The sequence below is a fragment of the Ursus americanus genome, chromosome 16 (genome assembly GCF_024610735.1).
Source record: "Ursus americanus isolate L20-20 chromosome 16, mUrsAme1.1.p, whole genome shotgun sequence".
NCBI lineage: Eukaryota > Metazoa > Chordata > Mammalia > Carnivora > Ursidae > Ursus > Ursus americanus.
The window spans coordinates 51,251,520-51,274,388 of NC_142142.1; the positions used below are offsets into that span (position 1 = coordinate 51,251,520).

The 22,869-nt window shown below is 45.9% G+C and overlaps 1 protein-coding gene across 6 annotated transcripts in view; it reads left to right on the plus strand.

Moving 5' to 3' along the window:
- SIK3 (SIK family kinase 3) overlaps positions 1–22,869 on the plus strand; it is a 238,388-nt gene that overhangs the window by 188,967 nt on the left and 26,552 nt on the right. For 4 of the 6 annotated variants that reach the window (XM_045797834.2, XM_045797838.2, XM_045797837.2 and 1 more), the window contains exons 6-13: positions 58–181; positions 17,925–18,043; positions 18,548–18,658; positions 18,897–19,040; positions 19,483–19,560; positions 19,688–19,797; positions 21,204–21,357; positions 21,621–21,776. In XM_045797834.2, the coding sequence (XP_045653790.1) occupies positions 58–181; positions 17,925–18,043; positions 18,548–18,658; positions 18,897–19,040; positions 19,483–19,560; positions 19,688–19,797; positions 21,204–21,357; positions 21,621–21,776 (996 nt within the window). The remainder of the gene's footprint in view (positions 1–57; positions 182–17,924; positions 18,044–18,547; positions 18,659–18,896; positions 19,041–19,482; positions 19,561–19,687; positions 19,798–21,203; positions 21,358–21,620; positions 21,777–22,869) is intronic. The other 2 variants (XM_045797835.2, XM_045797836.2) reach the window with 2 other exon arrangements.

Consider the following 22,869-nt stretch of genomic DNA (forward strand, 5'->3'; position numbering starts at 1 on the left):
GCTTCTTTTGTTTCCTCTGATGCGATTAATTGTATGTACTCTCTGTTTGGGATGCAGAGCCTTGGAGTCGTCCTCTATGTGCTTGTGTGTGGTGCCCTGCCATTTGATGGGAGCACACTGCAGAATCTGCGGGCCCGGGTGTTGAGTGGAAAGTTCCGCATCCCATTTTTTATGTCCACAGGTAAGGGAGTTACCGGCGCATAGCAGTGACGGGGTTCACAGAAAGCTGACATGCTGAGTTCTCGCGGGAATTGAGTGACAGAGCACAAACCGCCCACTTAACAGCCTTTCTGAGCTCCACTTTGCTGAACTGGCGCCTCCGGAAGCAGGTTCTCTAGGAACACGCTGTACATACAGGCGTCCGGTGGCCCCGCCTGAGGTGGCCTGAGTGTGGCGCTGAGCTCCGCCGGTAGCTCCTCGTGTTGTGTGGCTGATTGCCAAGACTGTCAGAGCTTTGGTTTCCTCATCTGTAAGTGGCTGGCAGTTTTGTGAGGCGTTACTCCGAAGACTACATTAAATAGTCGATGGAAAGAGTCGATAGGCCCATCACGTAGCTGCAAGGCAGTAAACATTCATGTTTCTCCCCTGTCCTCCGCTCCTTCTCCCACCCTTTTCATGATAATATTTCCATCTACTGGGGCCCCGCTGAAACGTAGCAGTAAATGCCCAGGATGGAGCAGGCTTTGCGTCGCAGTCTAGCTGCTGCCACGTTCCCTGCTTCCATGACATGTATCCCCCAGACGCTATTAAACGAGTGTTTTTCAAATGAGTGGGCAGCAGGACAGTAAGTAGCTCTTGGAAAAATGTAACATGCCAAACAGACACCAGATACCCAGAACCTATGGTGTTTCATCACCATTTCTATGCACATGAGAAAAGAACAGCTCAGAGAGTGTACAGTAAGCATTCTAGTTCGTTTTGTCTAAACATGTTTTCAGTTTAAGGAATGACATACAGAATGTATGGCCTGTGTTGGCAACACAGTATAAGCACGTGGGAACTGCCTTTTAGAGTTAATAGGGGAAACTTCTTCTAGATTTCACTTTAAGTCTCCTTGTTTTAATGGCTTAATAGTGTGTCTGATAATGATAAGTGCTGTGAGAAAATTAAAATAGAGAAGGGGGTCAGCGCTGGTGGGTGGGAGGGAAGTTATTTGAAAAGGTACGACCAGGGAATCCCTTCACTGGGAAAGTGACATTTCAGCACAAATGTAAGGAAGGTGAGGGAATGAGCCATGCAGCCTAAGGATGAGCTTGCCAGCTAGGGAGAGCAGCCAGTGCAGAGGCCCCTGGGAGGGAGTGTGCTGGAGTGTTTAAGAGATGGGTAGTTAAGGAGGGCACGTATTGCATGGTGCAGTGGGTGTTATACGCAAATAATGAATCATCGAACTTTACATCAGAAACCAGGGATGTACTGTATGGTGACTAACATAATATAATAAAAAAACATTAAAATAAAAAAATATATATATATTAAAAAAAAAAAGAAACACGCTGGGGGCCTCTGTGCTTGAAAGGAGTGACAGGGACAAGAGAGATGAGGTCAGAGAGGAGAGAGAGAATTTACTTTTAGGGCCCAGTCAGTGGAAAGACCTGAGTTTTTACTTTGAGCCAAATGCAAAGGTTTTAACAGAAGAATGATATAATCTGCCTTGTGTTTTTTCCTAATTTCAATTATTAAAATTTTCAGACACCCAAAAAAAGTCAAAACCATGTGACTGTGATTTTTTTGTTTTTCTAAAAAATCACTTTGGCTGCTGTGCTGGTTAAAAGGGTAAGGGGCTAAAGGAAGGGAGACTTTTGCAATAACCCAAATGAGAGATACTGGTGGCTCGTTCCCAGACTGGGTGTGGAGATGGAGATGGTAAGCAGTGGTCAGATTCGAGAGATACTCCATACCGTGTGGCAGGCACCGTTCAAAGCAGTTTGTAAACATTGACTCATTTCGTTATTACAACAACCCTATGAGATATGTAAGTTTATCACCCCCATGTCACAAGTGATAAAACTGAAGCCAGGACGCGTTTAGCAATTTTCCCAAGATAACACAGCTACGAAGTGGCTAAACGAGAATTTGAACCTAGGCAGTCTGGTTCCAACAGCATTTATGTTGGATTTGATGTGAGAGAAAGAGTCACTAAAGATAACTCCAGGAGTGTTGGCTTGAGCCACTGGAAGGATGGACTTCCTGCTGACTGCGATGGGGATGATAAGGGAAGAACACTTAATTCTGGAGAGATGTTTTAGATCATTTAGTTTGAGATGTGCGTTACACCTCTAAGCTGAGATCTGGTGTAGGCAGGTGTAGGGCTGTAGCTTGGTGGAGAGTCATGGGCCAGGGAGGTGCATCTGTGAATCGTCAGTGTATAGATAATATTTACAGCTATGAGATGGGATCGCTCTGTAGGCAGTGATTATAGAGAAGGGGTTCAGGGGCTCATCTCCGGACCACAGTAATGGTCAGAGATCAGAAAGATGAAGAGGGGTCGGCACGGGAATCACCAGCGAGGTAAGCCAGAGGGACTGCCGTCCTAGAAAACAAGGAGGAAAATGTTTCAAGGAGGAGAGAATGAGGAACTCTGCCAGGTGCTGTCGACAGGTGAGAGAAGATGAGCGGGAGCTGAACTTGGGATTCGGGAAGGTGGAGATTGGCGACGACGCTGGAGGACGGCTTTGGTGGGGGCAGGAGCACAACCTAGTGCCTGTGGCCATGACAGAAGAGGAATGGAAGGGAAATAGCAAAAAGAAATAGGCACAGCTATCCCCAATTTGACTGTAAAAGGAAACAGACGGGTCCAGCATATCGCTCTGGCCAGTCATCAGTGATCCTGTCGTCATCCACTGGGTGTCCTCAGTCCTTATATTCGTGACTGTCCAGCAGTGCTTAGCCCTGACCCACTTCTCCCTCCCTTCCTTCCTTCCTTTCTTTCTTTCTTAAAAATATACTTTATTTTTTAGTGTAGTTTTAGGTTCACAGCAAAAGTGAACAAAGTGAAGCCAGTTCCCATATCCCCAGTCCCCGCACATTCGTAACCTTCTCCACGATCGGTATCCTGCACCAACATAGCCTATTTGCTACAGTCAGTCATCCTACATCGACACCATATCAGATTATCACCCGAAGTCCGTGGTTTACATTAGCGCTCACCTGTGGCGTCCATTCTGTGGATTTACGCAAACATACGCTGACGTGTATGCACCATTATACTATCCTACAGAGCAGTTTCACTGCCCGAAAGAGCCTCTGCCTGTTGACCCCCTCTGCCAACCTCTGGTAACCACTGAGCATTTTACTGTGTCCCTAGTGTTGCCTTTTCTAGAATGTCATATATAGTAGTTGGAATCCCACAGTATGTGGTCTTCTTTCACTCAGTTAGATGCACATTAGGTTCCTCCGTGGCTTTTCGGGGCTTGATCGCTCATTTCTTTTTAACGCTGAATAACATTCCATTGTGTGGATTTACCCCATTTATCCATTTACTCGCCAGACATGGGGTCCCTTCCACGTTTGGGCAGTGATGAATGAAACTGCTGTAAACATGTGCACGTGTTGCTGTGGACCTGAGCTTTCGACTCTTTCGGGCAAATAGGAGGAAGTGTGATTGCTGGATAGAATGGAAGAATATGTTTAGTTTTGTAAGAAACCTCCCAGCTCCCTTCCAAGGCCGCTGCCACAATTTACATTCCGGCCAGCGGAGAGCGAGCGCCCCCTTGGCCCCGCACCCTGGCCAGCCTGTTGTACTGTCCGTGCTCCGGAGTTTGGCGTAGTGGTTGCTCGTTATTTTAATATGCAGTTCCCTGACGATGTATGATAATGAGCGTCTTTTCATAATGCATATTTATCATCTGTCTATCTTCTTTGGTGACTTGTCTGTCCAAGTGTTTGGCCCATTTTTAAATCAGGTTGTGTGTTTTCTTATTCTTGAGTCACTCCCTACTTTCTGAAACACTTTTTTCTCACTGCTTCTCAGACACCACATTCTCTAGTTTTCCTCCTGTCTCTCTGGATGCACCTTCTCAGTCATCTCTGCTGGGTTTCTCTTTCTCTGTTCATCCTTTAAGTCTTTTCTTCTTTATGCCGTCCTTCTGAGCCGTCTCACTGCCACGGCTTCAGTGAGGACTGTGATGTTCAGCCCCCTGTGAACGCTCAGTTAGCTCTCTGGCCCAGACCTCTCCTCAGGGATGAAGGGCGACCTGTCCAGCCCATTGCTACTGATCAACTTCACTTTTACAAAGTCTTGAGTTCACGTCAATAGAAACAGCTCACAACTGACTTTAACTCCCCCTCCCCATCCTTGGTTGCCTATCCTAGTGAATGGCAGGTATCACCGTGGGAGCAAGGCAGAAACTATCCTGATTCCTCCCCCCTCTCACCGTTGTCACAGCTGATCAGTTGCCAAATCCTGTCCATTCGAGCCTCCTTTCCTCTAGCACTTCTGTAGTGGTTCTTGCCTAGATGAAAAAATAGCCAATTAACGGTTTCTGGCTCCAGTCTTGTCCCTCCCTGATCCATTCTCCACATGCTGCATGAGGAATCTTTCTAATACACACATATAAAAACAATACACACAGATCTGATCATACCCTTTTCCGGCTTAAACTTTTCAACGGTTTGCCTCCGAAATGGTTTGCCTCTAGGCTAAAGTTGCCTCTAGGCTTAATGTGGCAGGGGCACTGACTTTCAAACATTTTGACCATGACCATAGTAAAAAACATCTTTTATACTCAGACCTGAAACGCACATATACCCATACTCCTGAACTGAAGTTTTTTTAAAAAGCAAAGCTTGCCTTTACTGTGTGCACTACAATCCAATATATTTTATTCTATTACATTAAAAACTGCTGATTATAACTTACTAGATTGATGTCACGACTGCTGTTTGAAAAACAGTGGTCTAGAAATACCTCATGACCTGGTGCCTGCCCGTCTCTGCTGCCCCGGCTGCCACTGTACACCTGGTCAGCCTGACTTCTTCCAGTCCCCTGAACAGGTGATGTTCTGTGGAGCAGATCCCTCTGCCCAGAATACTTCTTCCTCCCCCAACCTGACTCCATCCACTCCTGTATTCTAGAATAAGAAATTTGGTGTACTAGAAAAACAATCAAGATAATTTCTACCAGTCTTCAGATCTCTGGGTTGTTTTTTTTTTTTTTTAAATCATGGGACTCACCAAACTTTTTATTGTAATTACTTCTTTTATTGTACATCTTCCACACCAGACTGAGCTTAGAGAAAATATAGATGAAGCACGTTTTTTCAGTTGTCTAGAGTCTAGCATAGTATCTGGCATGTAGCAGGACTTAGTAAATAGTGAGTAAATAGTACATAGAATCCTATTGAAAACCCTCCAATGGCTTGCGTTTCCTTGTAGAATAAAGTTCAAAAAGCCATCATCACGATGGCCAACAAGGCACAGCTGCAATTGGCCGCCTCTTTCACGTCATGTCCTGCTACTGCTCGCCGCAGGTTCCGAGCACCAGTCACAGAGGCATCCTCGCTGCTCCTCAGACTCTCCAGGCACACATTCCTGTTCCCTCAAGAATTCACGTGGCTTGCTTCCTCATGTCGCTTGAGGTTTCTGCTTCAGAGTCTCCTCAGAGAAGCCTTTCTCTTTCCAGAACTCTGCTTCAGTTTTTACATGGCTGGACCACTGCTGGACCTCATCTGCCGATCGCGTCCCTACTCCCTGTCCCACTGCCTCTTGACTGCATGAGCTTTTGTTTCTGCTCACTGCCGTATTTATTCCCAGGGCTTGGGACAGTGCCTGGCCCTCGCAGGCACTCAGGAAGCATTCGTTACATAAATGAATGAATGCCTGCGTAGGTTTGTTAAAATGCTGCCTACAAAACTCCTCCAGAATGGACACTCGTATTCAAATCATAACATCAGTAATAGTGATCTACATTTCTTTGTGACTTTCGAGTTGATACAGTATTTCCAATACTTGATCTAATTTGAGCTGGATAACCGTACTCTGGAATTGGTATTGACACGTACTGTTTTAGCATTTTGCCAATGAGGTTTAATTACTTGACTTGCCTAAAGCCACCCAGGTACTACATGGCTGACTTAGTCACGTATTCAGTGTTTGTTTGACGACACCGCACTGTTGCACAGAAAGGGCAAGGTAAACAAACCACTTCCTCTGCTTTTCCAGGGTGCACAGTGTTTCCTGTGAGCAACTTGGATCCCTTCTGCCCTCCACCCCCATCCCCTTGCATCACAGCAAAGGGCTGGTACTCCAGCCTTGCCTGGGCCGGCTTCAGGTGGTGGAGGCTCGTAAAAAAAGTTATGATCTGTCAACCACATTTGTCTGTTAGTGCCTGGAAATAAGCTATGTAGCATTTGAACTACTTAGAAAGAACTAATATTTGTAATGTAAGTTAACACGAAAGTTTATAGACTCAGGGACGTCAATATTATTGTTCTAAATGTGGTCACTTTTTAATCCTAGACAAATAATTCCATAAATAGGAATAAACATTTTTGTAAAATTAAGGCCAGAAAATGAGCAACAACCCAGTCCAGGAAATGAGTAGACAGTTCTGTGTTAGCAGTCTGAGCCCGCCTGCCCTCAGGGACACACACGTGCTTGGCCTTGCCGAACATCGGAGGCCAAAGCCCAAGGCCCAGCGCGCCATGCCGTCAAAGGGCAAGGCATAGGAGCAGATGAACTCATAAGGCTGTTCAGTCTCCTGTTAGCTCAGACATCATAGTACCATGAAGTTTCAAGTTCTCGTGAAGGAAACCTACAGTCTGTCCCCGAGTCCCTTTTCTGCTCACCCCTCTTGTTCCTGGACACAGTGGCATCTCACCAGAGCCAGAGAGAACTGTGTCTACGGCCGGAGCCAGCGGCTTTCCAGCCTGTCAGCCCTGCTTCCTGTGCTGCCGGAGATACCGCGGCTGAGGAAGATCCCTTCTTTTCTCAGGCTGTTGTCAGAGACTTGAGCTGAGTTGATCCATTTTTCTGCCTAAAGGATTTAGACGCTCCAGCGAAGCTGCTGTTCTCTAAATTAGCACTTGGGAGGCCAAGTGGGTAAGGCCGCACCATCTAGCTGCTTCTAGCGGAGTTGAATTCCAGAATATCTGCAGCTGTGTGGGTCCACGCTATACAGATGGACACAGCTAGTTCAAGAATTCTGAGCGTCTCTTTATTGTCAGTAATGTGTGGAATGAGGTGTCCTCACAGCTAGTGGGTATTTCTGTGCCTCGTCTTGTGAGTTTGATACAGGCGCCCTTCCATGGGCATCCCGAGACCGACGAAAGACCTGCTTCCAAGTTGGAAGGTAGTGGTTTAAATTTAAAAGAGGATTTATTCGAGGCTGAACAACTTTGTCCCACCTAGTGTTATAACTATGTGTGTGTCTTCCCCTCTGCCCTGGAATAGAAGTTACATCAGAACTGTGCTCCGTACCGCTTCATCTCCCATAAAACCGGACAGCACTGGCTATAATATAAACATTCAGGAACTATTTCTAGTGAAGAACTCACTTATCACCACCTAGCTCTAGAATCTTACATCAGACTGTTGGGTTTTATTATTAAACAGGTAATTCACTGATGATCCAAATTAGTCACTGGTTTTATGTGCTTTTCTTATATAGGTTATTATGTGAATGACCAGGCCACGTGACTTCTAGTTTTAAAAAGGTTTTGATCAATTATGGATTTAGCTTTCTATGTCTCAAGTGAAATAAGTTTGGTCTAGACCAGTGTTTTCGGATTAAAATTCTGAGAGCATCCCGGAGAGTGGTTAGGTGTAAAAACCTTGAGCCTAAATTATAGAAGAATTGAAAGTTGAAACTTGCTGGTTTTCAAGCTGTTACAGATGGTGAGACCTCGCCTGACCACATGTGTTGGCGGGTGCTTTCTCTGACACCCCTCAACCCCCACTGAAGGAAGCCAACGACTTAAATTTTTGAGCACCAAACTCATTAACTACCAGTATATTTTTTAAAACCTTCAGAGGCCTCCTTCTTAAAGCCTAGTTTGTCTTAGTCACCAATTACACTACCTGCTAGTGACTATTGTAAGATCAGTCACTCATTTCACTGAGGGAAAATTAATTTAAAGTGGAAAAACTGCCGTGACAGTGAGTGCAGAGCGATCTCTTGTGGACGATATTTTTGAGTCCTTATTGATCTGACTTCATTGTGCCTTAATTAATTGTAATACTGCATAAGCGTTTTATCGCTGAGAACACGAGACCCAGGCTTCCAGAATGCTGCTGAGGAGACTGCTGTGCGGCTCCTGCCAGAAAGCTCGCACTTGGACGCCAGCAGCTCTGCCCTGACTGGCTTACTCATCAAGAACCACGCAGCACCTTGCTCAGCTAAAAGCACTTCTCTGAGAGGGGATGGGGCAGGAGATTAAAGGAGCTCACCCAGCAGCGTCCATACACTAAGCAGCTCAGCGTCCTGACAGTAGTTCTGGCATACATTTTGGGGCATACTCCGCCACTAGTGGGACACCCGCGTAGCACTTTCGTGTTGTGAATGAAGAAATCACAGGTGATGTCAGGAAAGAGACAGGATCTCTCTCAGGGTCACGCAGGCCTCCTCTGATTCCACCTAACGTAGTGGGGAACCATGGGTAAGTACCGGTACTGCCTTATTTATTGCTGCCCCTTGCAAGCAGACTGTCCCCAAGCTTCTGGCAGCCCTATGGAGGAAAATAGAGAGAGGAAGAAAGTTCTAAGTGGAAGGACTCCAGAGATTTGGATAATACTTAACATTCATTGAACACTTTCTATGGAGCAGGCACTGTTGCACTAACTTGTTTTATATTCAGAACCACCCTAGGAAGTAGGCGACTCTCATTATTGGGTAGACAAGAAAATCAAGGCATGGCAAGATAGAGTGATAGACCCAAATCCCACAGCTAGGAGGTGGCAGAGCCGAGATTTGAACACTAGCCGCCTGGCTTCTGTCTTTGATCTTGTTTTCGTTCTCAAGAAATACGTATCTGCCAAGGTATTCCAAGTATCAAGAGAGTCCTGGAATAGATATCTTGGTCCATCCGCATCAATTACGTATTGAAAAAAGAGTATCAACTACTCTATATTGGACTCTGGACTAAAACTAAGCCAGAATTTTGTTGTACTCTAAGGACTGATACTAGAACTTAAAACCATACTTGAATACTGCTAGGGCAGTAAGGCAACAACATTCTTTTTAAAAAGTGTGAACTTCAAGTTGGACAGCCTGTAGTAGACTACCGCAGCCTGCCGGGGACTCTTCCCTGTAGGGCCTGGAGGTCAGTGTCAGCCTCCCAGCCTTTAAGCCACATCGCCTGATCTCTGAATCTTAATTCTGAAGCATTGCAGCCACCTAGGAAAACTAGAAAATAAGGAACATTCAAGAAATAGGTGTTATTTTTCTAATGAATGGAGAGAGATGGCCAAACCCTTGTTTTTTCCTCAGTCTATCTAAGGCTGATAAACTAACTGCTAAAACCAAAGACAAAAGTCTCTCAGCCTAAGTTTATTCATTCCCCACGAAAAACTTTTCTCACCAGCCCCATCTTTATTTGCTCAGTTGTGCCAAGCCACCTTCCCTTGGCCTCTGTGTTCAGCCACAGAAAGTGTCTCACAGGGTTTAGTTATAAGGCACTTTATATTTATTCCAGAACATTCTGATAATAATTTGCAGAAACCGGCACTGTTGGGATTTATATTTAAATCAAGAACTCTCCATTTCCTTGTCTGATCTCTTACTGTCAGACTATCCTTCTAGGAATTTTACTGAATACTTCAGCACTGGGACTCCCAGTTTTCTTTCCCCTGAAGAACTGAAAGCAGATGATTTCAAAACAAGATTTTTTTTCCCCTCAGTGCCATGCTAACCCAGGAGGAGCTGATCTCAATGCTTGTTTTTTATGAGTCAAATCTTGTTACTGCCAACACTATTGTAGATTAAGTTCCATTATAGTTAATTTCAAGATTATGTATTTTCTTTGGTTGTGTAAAACTGTGGTTTTGACTAGTACTTTGAATAAACCTCCTTAACTAACTTGCAAGTTGGAAATGTGTATATAATTCTGTTATGACAGTAATGTATCAAAATTGAGTTTATAGGGTACAAGTCTTCCAATCCCTATAGCAACATTGTTCCAGGAATATCCAATATAACAAAATTTCATTGCAACAACAACAAAAAACCTGTGTATTTTGCATGATTGTATTTAACATTTCCGCCATCTCTGAGCGCATCTGTGGGTCTTAGCACATTCAGCATATGTTATTTATACCTAGAAATGTCTTGTTTCAAGACCATTTGTCTACTTCGTTTAGATTTTAAAATAGTCATTGTGTAAAGTAGGTTTGACCTCAGCTGACAGCTGACAATGACAGGGTTTCCTTGGGCATATTACAAAATGTCATTTCTGGGGTGTAGTCTACAGGCAGAGTGAGGGTCCCTTAATCTGGCCAGCTTCTTACCAAAAGAAGAGGTCTTGGCAGTAACCCCTCTGGTGTGTTTTTGATTGACTTGTTCATTATTTCTATAGGAGCATGATGCTGCGAGACAGTCACACTATTTTAGCCGTGATGGTGACAGGATGAGGACATGATGGCAGATTAGATTTTCTTTTCATTAAGAAGAACAGCATGTTTGGTGCCTGGTTCTCCTTTTGGGAAAAGGCAGGTAGCGTTAAAGAGGAGCTATGAGACACAAACATCCGTAAGTCCAGAACATACATGGCAAGGGCACCAACTCTTATGGGCGCCATACTGTTCCATCCAGAGGTTGTCACCGCAGACCATTTATCTGTCACCTGCTGTCACGGTATCTGTTCTCCCCACGACTGCGACCTGAGCTAGGCAATGTGAATGGATAACAGAATCTGGCAGTATATCCCATAGTATCCTGGTTCTGAAAACTGTAAGACTTTAGTGCCATTTAACTTGAAAAAAAAATTATAAGGTTATTTGTTTTCCAGGAAGCAGACATTTTAGAGATTTTAATAGCCAATTTATTTTTGTTTCCTTTTTAGATTTTGAGATTTGAGAGAAATAGAGCCCTCTTTGAAATTTGAATTGCTCTGGGGAATTAAACGTTATTAAGAAGTTTGTTAAAATTATTGAAAATAAAGAACTCTTTGGAATTCCCTTTGAACGCACCTGGTATTGACTGGAATGTACTCACGCGAGACACCAGACCATACCCTTTTCCAGGCACCTGCGAAGTTCAAGAATTTCCTGAGGAATTGCCCCTTCCTTTCATTCTTCCCGTGCCTCCTGGCACACAGATGTCTTCTGTTTCCCCAGCTCAAAGCAGTTTTATGTGGTCAGAAAGAATCTATGACTCAGTGTCTTTCAGACCACCCCTCTGCCCACAGAGCCGAAAATGATTGCTTTGCCATGTCCCATCCTTTGGCATCACATGAAGGGCTTAAGGGACCGTTGGCGTTCCCTCCTTCATAGGATCAGCCTGACCGTGCGGGTCATTCGGTTCCCCAGATCTCTGCCCACCCCTTCTCCTTGTCTCTGGCACCCTGATGGAGGAACCCTGTTGTTTCTGGCCTTCCAGCGGTCTCCCTCAGCACCGACAACCCGGGTGTGTGTCCTGGGTTCACTCTTCGCTGGTGCATTTAATCCGCACCCCGATGTCCTTGCCTTCTCAATTCCTCGCAATCCAATTTACCATCCCCCTTAACATGGATTTTAGCGAGTTCACAGCCTGCTTTTTTCTGAACTTGGCTTGTAGGTGGCTCTAGCGTGACCGAACCTGTGGATAGTACCTGCCATTCGATTATCAAAAAAAGAAAATCGACTTGATTTGTTTTTTTAAAGATATGTTACCAAGTAAAACATCCAGAACTAATTTATTTTAGGTGCCGTGTGGGTTGCAAACGCTGGCTTTGGAGTAAGACTGACCAGAATCTGTGTCCTGGCTCTGCCTCTTATTTTCAGGTCAAATTTCTTAACTGCTCTGATTTTTCATTTCCTTATCTATAAAACAGGTATGATGGTAATAGGGGTTGCTGTGTGAATTAAATAATTAACTTAAAGGGGTTAGTGCTCTGCCTAGCGTATAAATGCTCGATAAATGTTAGTAATTATTATTGAGTAATATTTTTGGAGGAATTGCTCTATTAATCTTTCAGGCCCTCCTTCCTTATGTTTTTTACTCTTTTCTGTCCCACTCTCACTCTGTTAACTGCTAAAGATATATGATTAATACTTGGAGTCAAATTGACAGGGTTTATGGGGAAGACTTACCTGCTAAGAGTTCTGGTTTGTTGCAACATAATCTTGACGCTAAGGCTTTGCCCACATTGCAGATATCTGTGTCTCCCCAAGTGGTAATCTGATTTACAGATTATTCTGTATTCTGCCTCAGACAAGATCAGTGAGTAGGTGCCCCTGTGTGAGGCAGAGAACTCTAAAGCTACCAGGGAAAGCCCTGGAAACCATCGGATCCAGGCTTTTGCCCCCAAACACTGCCACCTTTCAGTCTTCTGTAAAAGGATAGTTGTCTGCTTTTTCTGTTCGGAAGCGTGGCGAGGGCTGTTCTGTTGTGAATTCTCAGGATCCTCTGAGGAAAGGTGTTCGAAGGAGCTGTAGCAGGCATGCAGTCCAGTACTTCTCTCACCGGCCTTCTGGAGGGTGTGTTAGCCTGTCCAGTGTTGTGGTGGGAACTGGGGTGCACGGCTCAGGCCGGCACAGGCTCCGTCCTTATGGGACTCCCAGTCTTCTTCACGTGGTGCTGGGAGCCCTATCTAGTGACCTCTCAGATGCCAGCCTGATTCAGCGTGTCTAGTGATAATAAGTACGCTATTTCCCAGGACAGATCTTTCCCGTGTCACAGTTATTCATGGTTTTCAGAGTTAGACGGGACCAAGGAGTTCATCCTTTCCAGGATAGTTGTTTCTGGACTTAACTTTGCAAGCGAACTCTTACTCAGAACACTAATCTATAAAATGGATAACATTAGCTGTGCGGAAGGGGTGGCCCTGCCCACTGGACCGCCCCTCTCACTTCCCTACGGGGCCCCTCCTTGGATCCCTAAGACCCTGACCCAGGAATTTGGATCACCTCTAACAATTAGAAAGACTTGTCCTACATTGAACTGCTCAGATTCAGGCCTCTGGAAGAGCATAGTGTAAATCCGCCTGGTTTTCTTTATAAAACCCTTTCTGAGACTTGAAGAACACCCCGTATGCCCCTTGCTGCTGACCTACACCTTCTTGTCTCCAGGATAAATCAGCCTCCTGGCCTTTCACCTGTCTTTAGGGGCCACGTTCTCAAACCTTGAGTCCGGAAATTCTTTCTGAAGTTACTCATTTCTTCTTCTGGCCTGGAAACTGGAGACAGAACCTTAGTCACCTATCTTTGGTGAATTTGAAGTTGGTTTTTAATTGCCCTTCCTCACCCTCTACTTCCCCCAATTCCACCCTCCCTCCCCTGCTCCCCCCCCATCCAGATGGACTACTTTGAACCTGTTAGAGAAAAACTGTTCATTATCAAGTTTCTAGAAGAAAAAAGGTGTTAAAGACCTGGCCCTCTTAGATGGAATGACACAGGCAATCTCCATGTAATTCCCATTTTAGGGCCTGGCCCGCCAGCAGCTCTCTCCCCATGGAGGCTTCCAAACGCTTGTCAGCACCGCAGGGCAGGGCCTAGCAGCGCATCCTCTAGTTAGCATTCTGGTGGCAGATCGTGTTTCAGGGCCCCTGGCGATCTGCACTGCGGAGACCGCCTGGCGTCTTGTGCGGAGCAGATGAAAGCGGGCGTCTGAAGGCCCTGCTGGCTCCTCTGGCACACGCACGCGCACAGCACACTAATCCTGCACAGCCCGGGGCCCTTCGGTTTCAGGCCCCAGCCGAGGGAGGGCACGAGGGATGGGGCCGTTGCCGACATGAAAATCGAGGACTTGGCAGCTGGAAAAGTTGACGCGTGTTCCCTTTCATCGGAGGCCCTAGCTTCCTTCCACTCATTTTAATTGCCTGCCCCGTGGTTGGTTTTGCTATTAGGTTGGGAGCATCGATTACCTTTGTTTTCACCCTCTGTCCATATTTTATATAGAACAGTGTGTTCAAATCGAGCTTGAATTTAATTTCATGAGCTATGTAGGACACTTAGGAAGTAGGACTTGGTGATAATATCTGGCTTTCTGCATTTTGCCATCTGTGCAACACATGGAAAGTGTGAGATTTCTGTTCCTTTGCATGAGGGATATCATGGAGGGCATACAAAATAAAAACTTGTCTCCTGGGTATTGTCACTGCCACCCGGAGGCTTTAACCTGGGGCCTGTAGACATCGGAGGAATCGATGGCATGATTTGGGGGCTCCTTGAACAGACTGAAATTACATGCAAATGTTTGTGTATAAATTCTTGTTCGCATTTTTCTGGAGAGTTTTTAAGGCATCTGAAACCAAATACTGATTAAAGATGACTGAATAAAGGTTTCAAGATCCTGAAATTGAACTAGCTACATTTTCTAGGCAAGGCTTACTATATTAGTGTTCATTTCTTTTGTTTTTAAGAAAATTGCCTTGAAAATCCTGTCTTAAAGCAAGCCAATAACTGAAAGTCATTCTGTCTTGGTCGTCTGATTGAGGACTGAGGTGGTTACCTTTTATGCGCTATATGCTGTGTGGGAACTGAAAGAAAACAGAAGGGCGCCATCTAGAGGCCTGAACAAAAATCTCACCACTTTCCAATCAGGCTCAGGCTTCCTCTCTAGCTGGGGGTCTTTAGTTGTAGTAACTTTTTTTTTTTTTTTTTTAAAGTAGGCTCCATGTGCCCAATGTGGAACCCAACATGGAGCTTGAACTCACATCCCTGAGATCAAGACCTGAGCTGAGACCAAGAGTTGGACACTTAACCGACTGGGCCAACCAGGCACCCCAATTGTAGTAACTTTTTAAATTAGGAACATTTTTTCCTCTCAAGTAATTGCAGATCACAAAGGTGTGTGGCAAAGATATTTATAATCCATCCAAATGCTCCAGTTGGGGGGTGTGGCCTGGCTACTTTGGAAACATAATTTTAATAAAAGTATAATGTTGTAGATGGCATTTACTCTTTCATAGGCGTTTAGGTTTTAGGATCTACACTGCATTTGAATATACTTTTAATTATAAAGTAAGAACGATTGATGCCTGCTATAAAATCATTTTGATATAGGGACTTTCCTTTTTGTATTTTCTTTTAAAGCAAGAATAAATTTAGAATTGAGTACATTGTCTTAATTACTCTTTGTATTCCTTTTAATATGGTGATTTAGAATGGTGTTGCCACATGGTGCAGAAACTGTAGGGTTGCAGAGTTGAATTCACTCCAGAAAAATAGATCAAACAGGATTTATATCCACATGAAGCTATATCAAGGGTGGCTAGGAGCCTAGCTCTCCAGCCCCAGCCCTGCCATCACTTTGCAACGTTGAGCACGTTCACTTGTTTCTTCTTTTATACAGGGGGCTAATAATAGAAGCTAATTTAGGGTTGTTGAGAAGAGTAAATGAAATAAAGTTGTTAAGCACAGTGCCTTGGACATAAGTCTTTTAAAATTAGCACTGATTGGTTACTACTGTCATCACTGGCCAGTTTTATTTTCAGGACCAATGTCATGAAATGGAAACTGTTTTAAAACCTATATCTTACAGAGAATTCTGTAGTTATTTTAAAAAGTATCTTTTTTTTTTATTGAAACATAACTGGCATTACAACACTGTAGTCGTCTCAGGTGTACGACATAGTGGTTCAGCGTTTATGTACATGATGCGCGACCACCGCAAGAATCTAGCGACCACCATCTGTCTGTGGCCGTGCGAGGTTACACTGTCCTTAGCTGTATTCCCAGCGCTGCACATTGCCCCTTCACCTCTTACTTCTTTTATAACTGGAAATGTGTGCCTTTTAGTCCCCTTCCCCAACTCACCCACCTCCTCACCCCCCCTTCCCAGAACTTCATAGTTTTAAAAAAGCATTTTTCACGAACACAATCTCGTTTGATTAGAGTTTCAGTAAATATTGGTTCATATACTCAGTAGCTGTTGGTTGAACTCCAGTTAGGTATAATCACCATCTCTGGTATTAGAGGTTTGGTACCAGAAACATCGGTGAGAAAGACACGGGCCTTACGTTGTGGTGGGAGAGCTAGACAATAAAGAAGTAAATCAGAGTGCTTCAAAAGAAGTCATTTGTGTGGAGAAGATTCGTGTGGTGGACTAGAGGGTGACTAGAGGCCCACTTGAGATTGACGAGGTGGCCAGAGAAGAGCTTTCTGAGGAAGTGGCATTTAAGTCGTCTCCTGAGCGACGAGGAGCCAGCCATGTGAGGGTCCGAGGAAGCAGCGGGCGGACAGGCCGCCGGTGGGAGTGCGCTGAGCGTGGGCACGGTCCGTAGAGGATGCCGGTGCCGCTGAGGCTCGGGGAGCCGGAGGGAGGCGGCAGGAGGCTAGGCCAGAGGCAGAGATGTGGGCCTGGCGGCTGGGGACCTTGGGCTTCGTTTTCTGGGTTGCGGGAAGAGACTGGAGAGTTGTAGGCAAGGTGGTGCTAACTCAGATTTACGTTTTAGAAATATGCCCTTTGCTTCTCTGTGGAGAGCAAACTGTAGAGAAGCAGAGGTGGGCGCGAGAAGACCAGCTGGGAGACTTCTACAATAGTCGAAGCAAGAGCTGATGGCGGCTGGGATGGAGAGGTTAAATGACTGGCCGGGGGGTGGGTCCCGCCCGCAGCCCTGCACAGTCCACAGGCAGCGTAGCGCGTGGCAAAGGGCGGCAGCCGAAGCGTCAGACTGTCTGGTTTGAAATCTGACTTCATGAGATCTTGGACACATTTCTTGACTTCTCTGTGTCTCTTTTTTACCATCTCTAAAATGGTGGTGATGATGGGACCTTCCTGCTAGGATTACTGTGAGGTGTAAATGAGAGCAAGTAGTTGGTAAGTGCACCAAAGAGCGTCTGTTAGTACTGCTCACTCTTACCATCGCTGCCACCTCCAAGCACAAGTACGACTCCCTCATCACCCTCAGCACCCCCAGTTTACACCTGAGAAAACTTAGAGGGGGGTTTTGAAATCAAAATGTAGGGTTCTTGATCGTGAATCCATTGTATGTTCTGTAGCATAATACGTAGTATGAGCCGTCGAAGAAAAATACTGATCTGAGTCTCTGTGGCTCAGAGCCCAGTTGTGTGCACCTGTGAATGTTTAAAAACACATTGAGAAAATGATAAATGCGGCCAGCAGTGGAGTCGCAGTGTGTGGTAAGGGGCGCCCTGGGCCTCTCCCCCACACCTCGGACCTCTGGAAATGTCAATGCTGAGGTTTGAAGAGAGCTCTGGACACCAAGCCAGACTCATTAGTAGGCACGTAGTAATACATAGAGAAGGTAGAGCTGAATGTTTCAAGGACCTTGTAAGATACCGAATCTCTTTAGAGGACATTCAATTCTCTCTCTCTCTTTTTTTTTTTAAGATTTATTCATTTTAGAGAATGAGCGCATGTGTGAGCACACAAGTGGGAGGGGCAGGGAGAGGGAGAGAATCTCAAGCAGACTCGTGCTGAGCCTGGAGCCTGACGTGGGGCTCGATCCTAGGACCCTGAGATTATGACCTGAGCCAAAACCAAGAGTCAGATGCTTAACCAACTGCACCCCCAGACGCCCCCAGAGGACATTCAGTTCTTTATTAATTGTGCTAAATGGGGCCGTACATCATATAAATAAATGAGACCCAGGGATTATCTCTACACTGTCTGGTCAGACTTTTAATGGAGGTATTAACCCAACTTTTCTTCACCGCTTCCCACCTTTGCCGGGTCCCTTGCGCAGTGAGCAGTGACATAGGTAAGGAGCAAGAGAGAGAAGTGAGAGCAGAAGCTGGAGAGTCCCTGTGCTTGGCTTGCCTCGAGTCCCTCCGCTGCTGCGGTGCGCCCCTCGCCGAGACTGAAGGCGGGCCCTTCGTATGTCTTGCAGAGTGCGAGCACCTGATCCGCCACATGCTGGTGTTAGACCCGAACAAGCGCCTGTCGATGGAGCAGATCTGCAAGCACAAGTGGATGAAGCTAGGGGACACGGACCCCAACTTTGACCGGGTGAGCTGAGTTCTGCTCGCCCCGGGGAACTCCGCTCAGAGCTCCAGCTCTCTCTCTTGCATGAGATTGTCATCAGGCCGGGACTTGAAGAGGGCGGGTGCTGGGAACAAACTGGTGTGTTACCAAAGCAGCAAGGGAAGCAAGCAGCAGGGAATTTTAAAGCAGCCGAGTTGTTGAGAGAGTTGTGATACCAGGTGCCTACCACTTGGCCCCAAATATCACCAGCCATGGGGACAGCTCCTTCCTCTTGTCTTTGTGGGTTCAGTTCAGCGCCTTCGATAGCATAGCTTTATTTAAACCATCGTGGCCATCCCAAAGGACCTCAGCAAAACAGGGATCTTGTCTGCCTACAGCTGAGTACCTATAACTTTCTTGCTTAGGCTTTGTCTGAGGCCAAAAGTATCCCAAGCTAGGGGCATGGAACAGCTGGTTCCTTATAGACAATCTGCCATCGCGACGTGTTTAACTGGGGCTTTGATAGCTTGCCTCTTTTTAATGTCACAGTTAATAGCTGAATGCCAGCAGCTGAAAGAAGAAAGACAGATAGACCCCCTGAATGAGGATGTCCTCTTGGCCATGGAGGACATGGGCCTGGACAAAGAGCGGACGCTACAGGTATCTCTAAAGGCGTGGAGGACAAAGTGAGAGGTAGCCACATTCCCTCTGTCCTGCCTTTTCCACCTTTTTCTCCTTCCTGGGAACTTTCCCTTTTCTCCCTGTTCTTCTTCCTCCGCCCCTCTCTGAGCCTTGACAAGAAGGTGCTTTGGTCTTCTAATGTACTATTGAGAGGGTTTGGGTTATTGACATGCCATTTCACCAGGGTTTTTTACTCTTTTCCCTTCTCCCTTGGTAGTCATTAAGATCAGATGCCTACGATCACTATAGTGCAATCTACAGCCTGCTGTGCGATCGACATAAGAGACACAAAACCCTGCGTGTCGGAGCACCTCCTGGCATGCCCCGAGCCATGGGCTTTCAAGCACCAGTCAATGTCCAGGTGGGCGATAACTCCAGTGACCTGAAGCAGGACAAGTAACACAGGGGAGGAGGGGATGGTTCGTCATTGCTCACTAACTCACTCTAAGAGAGTTTCCTGTTCTTCCTTACCTCCGTCCCATCCTATCTGTCATCTCTTCCTTTGTCAGAGGTCAAGCAGAGGTCAGAACCTTCCTCTGACAGAGGATGCTTCGAAGGGTATTCCAGTACTCAGGAAGGACAGCAAGAGTTGCATTTTATTTTATTTTTTTAATAAATAGCCAATCATTGAGAGAGACTGTTTTCCCTAAAGAATGCTTCCTTGTTGTAGCTTCTGAGGGCAGAGGAACCAAAGACTCAGAGGTAGAAACGTAGAGTTTAGCAACCAGGAATCCTTTGAAAGACCATCAGTATTTCCACCTAGCGTGTAAGGTAAAGGTGTATACCTATGTGCTACTTTTTAGGCGGAGCAGGCTGGTACCACTATGAACATCAGCGTTCCCCAGGTGCAGCTGATCAACCCAGAGAACCAGATTGTGGAGGCAAGTAGTGCCCTCAGATAGCTGTCAGCCGAAACCACTTTCTTCCCCATATCTTTGCTTCCTTGCTTGGCTGCTTATTTCGAATTCCTTCTTATTTCTAATTTGATTGTATTTCCTTCCACCTCAGCCGGATGGGACAGTGAACTTGGACAGTGACGAGGGTGAAGAGCCCTCCCCTGAAGCCTTGGTCCGCTATCTGTCCATGAGGAGACACACAGTGGGTGTGGCTGACCCACGGTGAGTATCTGGTGAACAGCCCTGATTAATACCACAGTGGAGAATTCCCACCTGACTTTGAGATCCTACCATGGCTTGTTTTTCCTACTTTGTTGTAGCTCCTAGATGAGATGGAATCCAGTGGCCAAGACATGTCTTTTTCTAACCCAGTTCAGGGTCCCGGGTAGATCAGACTTGATGTGACCAAAGAATTACAGAGCTGTCCCTGGTGGATTGGGAGCTGATAGCCACCATCGTGTCCATTAATCACAGTACTTTGCTGAAGAGCATATAGCATCTTGGCTCATAAAAATTGAGTTCTTCTGATCTAAGTCACATAAAAGTACCCCTTCAAATTCATCTGAGTTTGACAGCTTTTAGAGATACTGTTTACTATGTCTTCTAATGCAAGACTCATCTAAGAAAGGAGGACAAATGATACGGTGTAGTTTATGTGAGTCAGAAATTAAATTAAGTGAGCAAGAATCCAAAAACATACCAAGTAAGTACCAGTTTCCCACAGCGTTTCTCCAAAGCAGTCCTTCAGTGTGCTCTCTGATGCCCTCACACAGGGAAATGTACCGAAGGCTGGCTCTCTGTTTTTGTTCTACATTTGAAGACTTTCAACATTAAAAATAGCCTTACCTCTTCTCTGGATATTTCCTTTACTGTGTTGGGAAGAGACGGTTATGGCAAGAGTTCTCTAGAGAGTTCAATTAGGAGCGCAGCTAGTGTTCTTATAAATACCTATTTTCTCTGAGCAATTTCCAGAAACGCCTCCCGAGGCCTGCTGGTTGTTTGCTCACGTCTCTCATTCTCGGCCTACGATCAAACAGGCAATAGGGGAACATTCTGGCTTCAAAGACCATGTCAGCTGCGAAGGGGTGGAGTCCTGTGTCACTCTGTTCGTGGAAAGATCTCTTATTTTAACGTGTGCTGTAAACCGTACTCTTAGGGCACGACAGCCCCGCACATCCACCACTTATCTGTCCCATCAGCACCGACAGGAATAATCGCATTCTTTCCCTGGTGAATCAGTTGCTACTTCGGGCAGCCATTGTTTTAGTGGATGGTCTGTGTCCTCTAGAAGCTTGCTGTTCACCTCCAGGCTTTGAAAACCTGAACTGGAGTGGTGCCAGGATTTCCTCTTGGCTCAGAGCTGTTGGTTTTACATGAGTGGTCAACGAAGAATAGCAATCCCCAGTCCCAAATGGGAAAATGGCAGAGAGCCACTTTCCATACACTAGGCTTCTACTTGCTTTGGGGTCTAAGAAGTACAAATTTAGGAGGAAAGTTAAAAAGTTAAAAACAAAAAACAAAAAACACAACAACTTGTGCCCAGCTTAGCGGTTTTATCAGTTTGGGGTTATAAGCACTTTGGAGTGAGACTGTTAACCAGACTTCTCTGTCATCCTGTTTTCCATCAGCACGGAAGTTCTGGAAGATCTGCAGAAGCTCCTGCCCGGCTTTCCTGGAGTCAACCCGCAGGCTCCATTCCTGCAGGTGGCCCCTAACGTGAACTTCATGCACAACCTGCTGCCCATGCAAAATTTGCAACCGACTGGGCAGCTCGAGTACAAGGTACCTGGATGTGGGAGAGGGCTTGCCCCCAGAGAAACACATTTGAGCTTCCTTTGAGAGACTCTGAGGGACCTTGCCCAGGACTTAAGGGTATATCCTTATAGAGAAGGACGATGTCTCTTGCACGGCAGCCTGGGTGAGAGGGAAGATCAGTCTGTACGTACTTAAAGGATCCCTTAGTTTCCGTAGATTGGAGGACGGCTGTTTTCTCCCTCCTCCCTCCCCACCTTACCACCCCGCCCTGCCCACTGTACTTGTGACAGGAGCAGTCCCTCTTACAGCCGCCCACCCTACAGCTGCTGAATGGAATGGGACCCCTCGGCCGGAGGGCGTCAGATGGAGGAGCCAACATCCAGCTACATGCCCAGCAGCTGCTGAAGCGCCCACGGGGACCCTCGCCACTTGTCACCATGACACCAGTGAGTAGCAGCCCAGCGCCCGACCTACTTTGTCAGAGGCTTTTGATAAAGAAGCTGTGGGCTTAGGGCTGGGAACCCAGGTCGCCCACCTAAAGGTCTGAATTTCCTCTTCCTCTAAGCTCAGGATGCTCAACGTATTCCCATTTTCTTCAGGCTCGTAGAACTTTCCAGACTTAATTTTTGGCTACCTTCTTTACTTAACCAAATAATTGCCACTCTGAAGTCAGCTCCTGGCGAGCATCATCCTCAGTGGGGCATTTCCGGGCACCACTGCTAAGTGCCACCACAGCCCTACAGCCCAGCAGTCTGGTCACCACGGCCTGACTGACTCAGCCCTCTCACGGTAACTCCTCCCTGCCCGAGGGCAGTGGTGCCTAACCGTTTTCTCTAGAATGAACCGCTCTTCACCGACCCTTTCTCCTTTGATGGACATTACTTCGCATTTTTGGTACAACCTCGATCACTCAATTATTTGGCTTTTGTAAGCTCTAACCTAGTCAGTTGGTGTCTCTCAATCCCATCTTTCTTATATACATATATATAATGGTCACATTCAAAGATTCTTTTCCTCTACTGGGTTCTGTTTATTTCTGGTTATTTTCTTGTCATAGGTACACCCATTCATTCATTCATTCATTCATTCGTTCATTCCTTCATTTAATCTCACAGGACCATGCGATTGGGTGCTCCATCATATCCACAGCCCTTCCTGGGTGTTTTTAGGGCAGCGCTTCTCAACGGACCTCTTGTCCGTTTTCAAAAAGGAGGTGTTCAAAAGGGAGGACATTTTTTCCCCTTCAGTCCATCATGGGATTCATACTTTTATAAAATACAATAAAAGTGAATTATTAGAGAAATAAAAATTTTAAAACATACAAAATACAAGGCTAAATTTTCAACAGACAAAATTACCTGTTAAATTGCTATAAAAGTTTCTAAAAGCTTACTCTTTATTTCTGTACTAACCGTATCATGGATTGGTAACACAACAGTGCGAGAACAGCCACGGGCCCACCGTGGGCCGTGCTTTCACTTAACAGGGCTGTCGGGCACAGGGAAGGGTGTGTCCGTAGTTCTTAGCCTCACTGAGCTT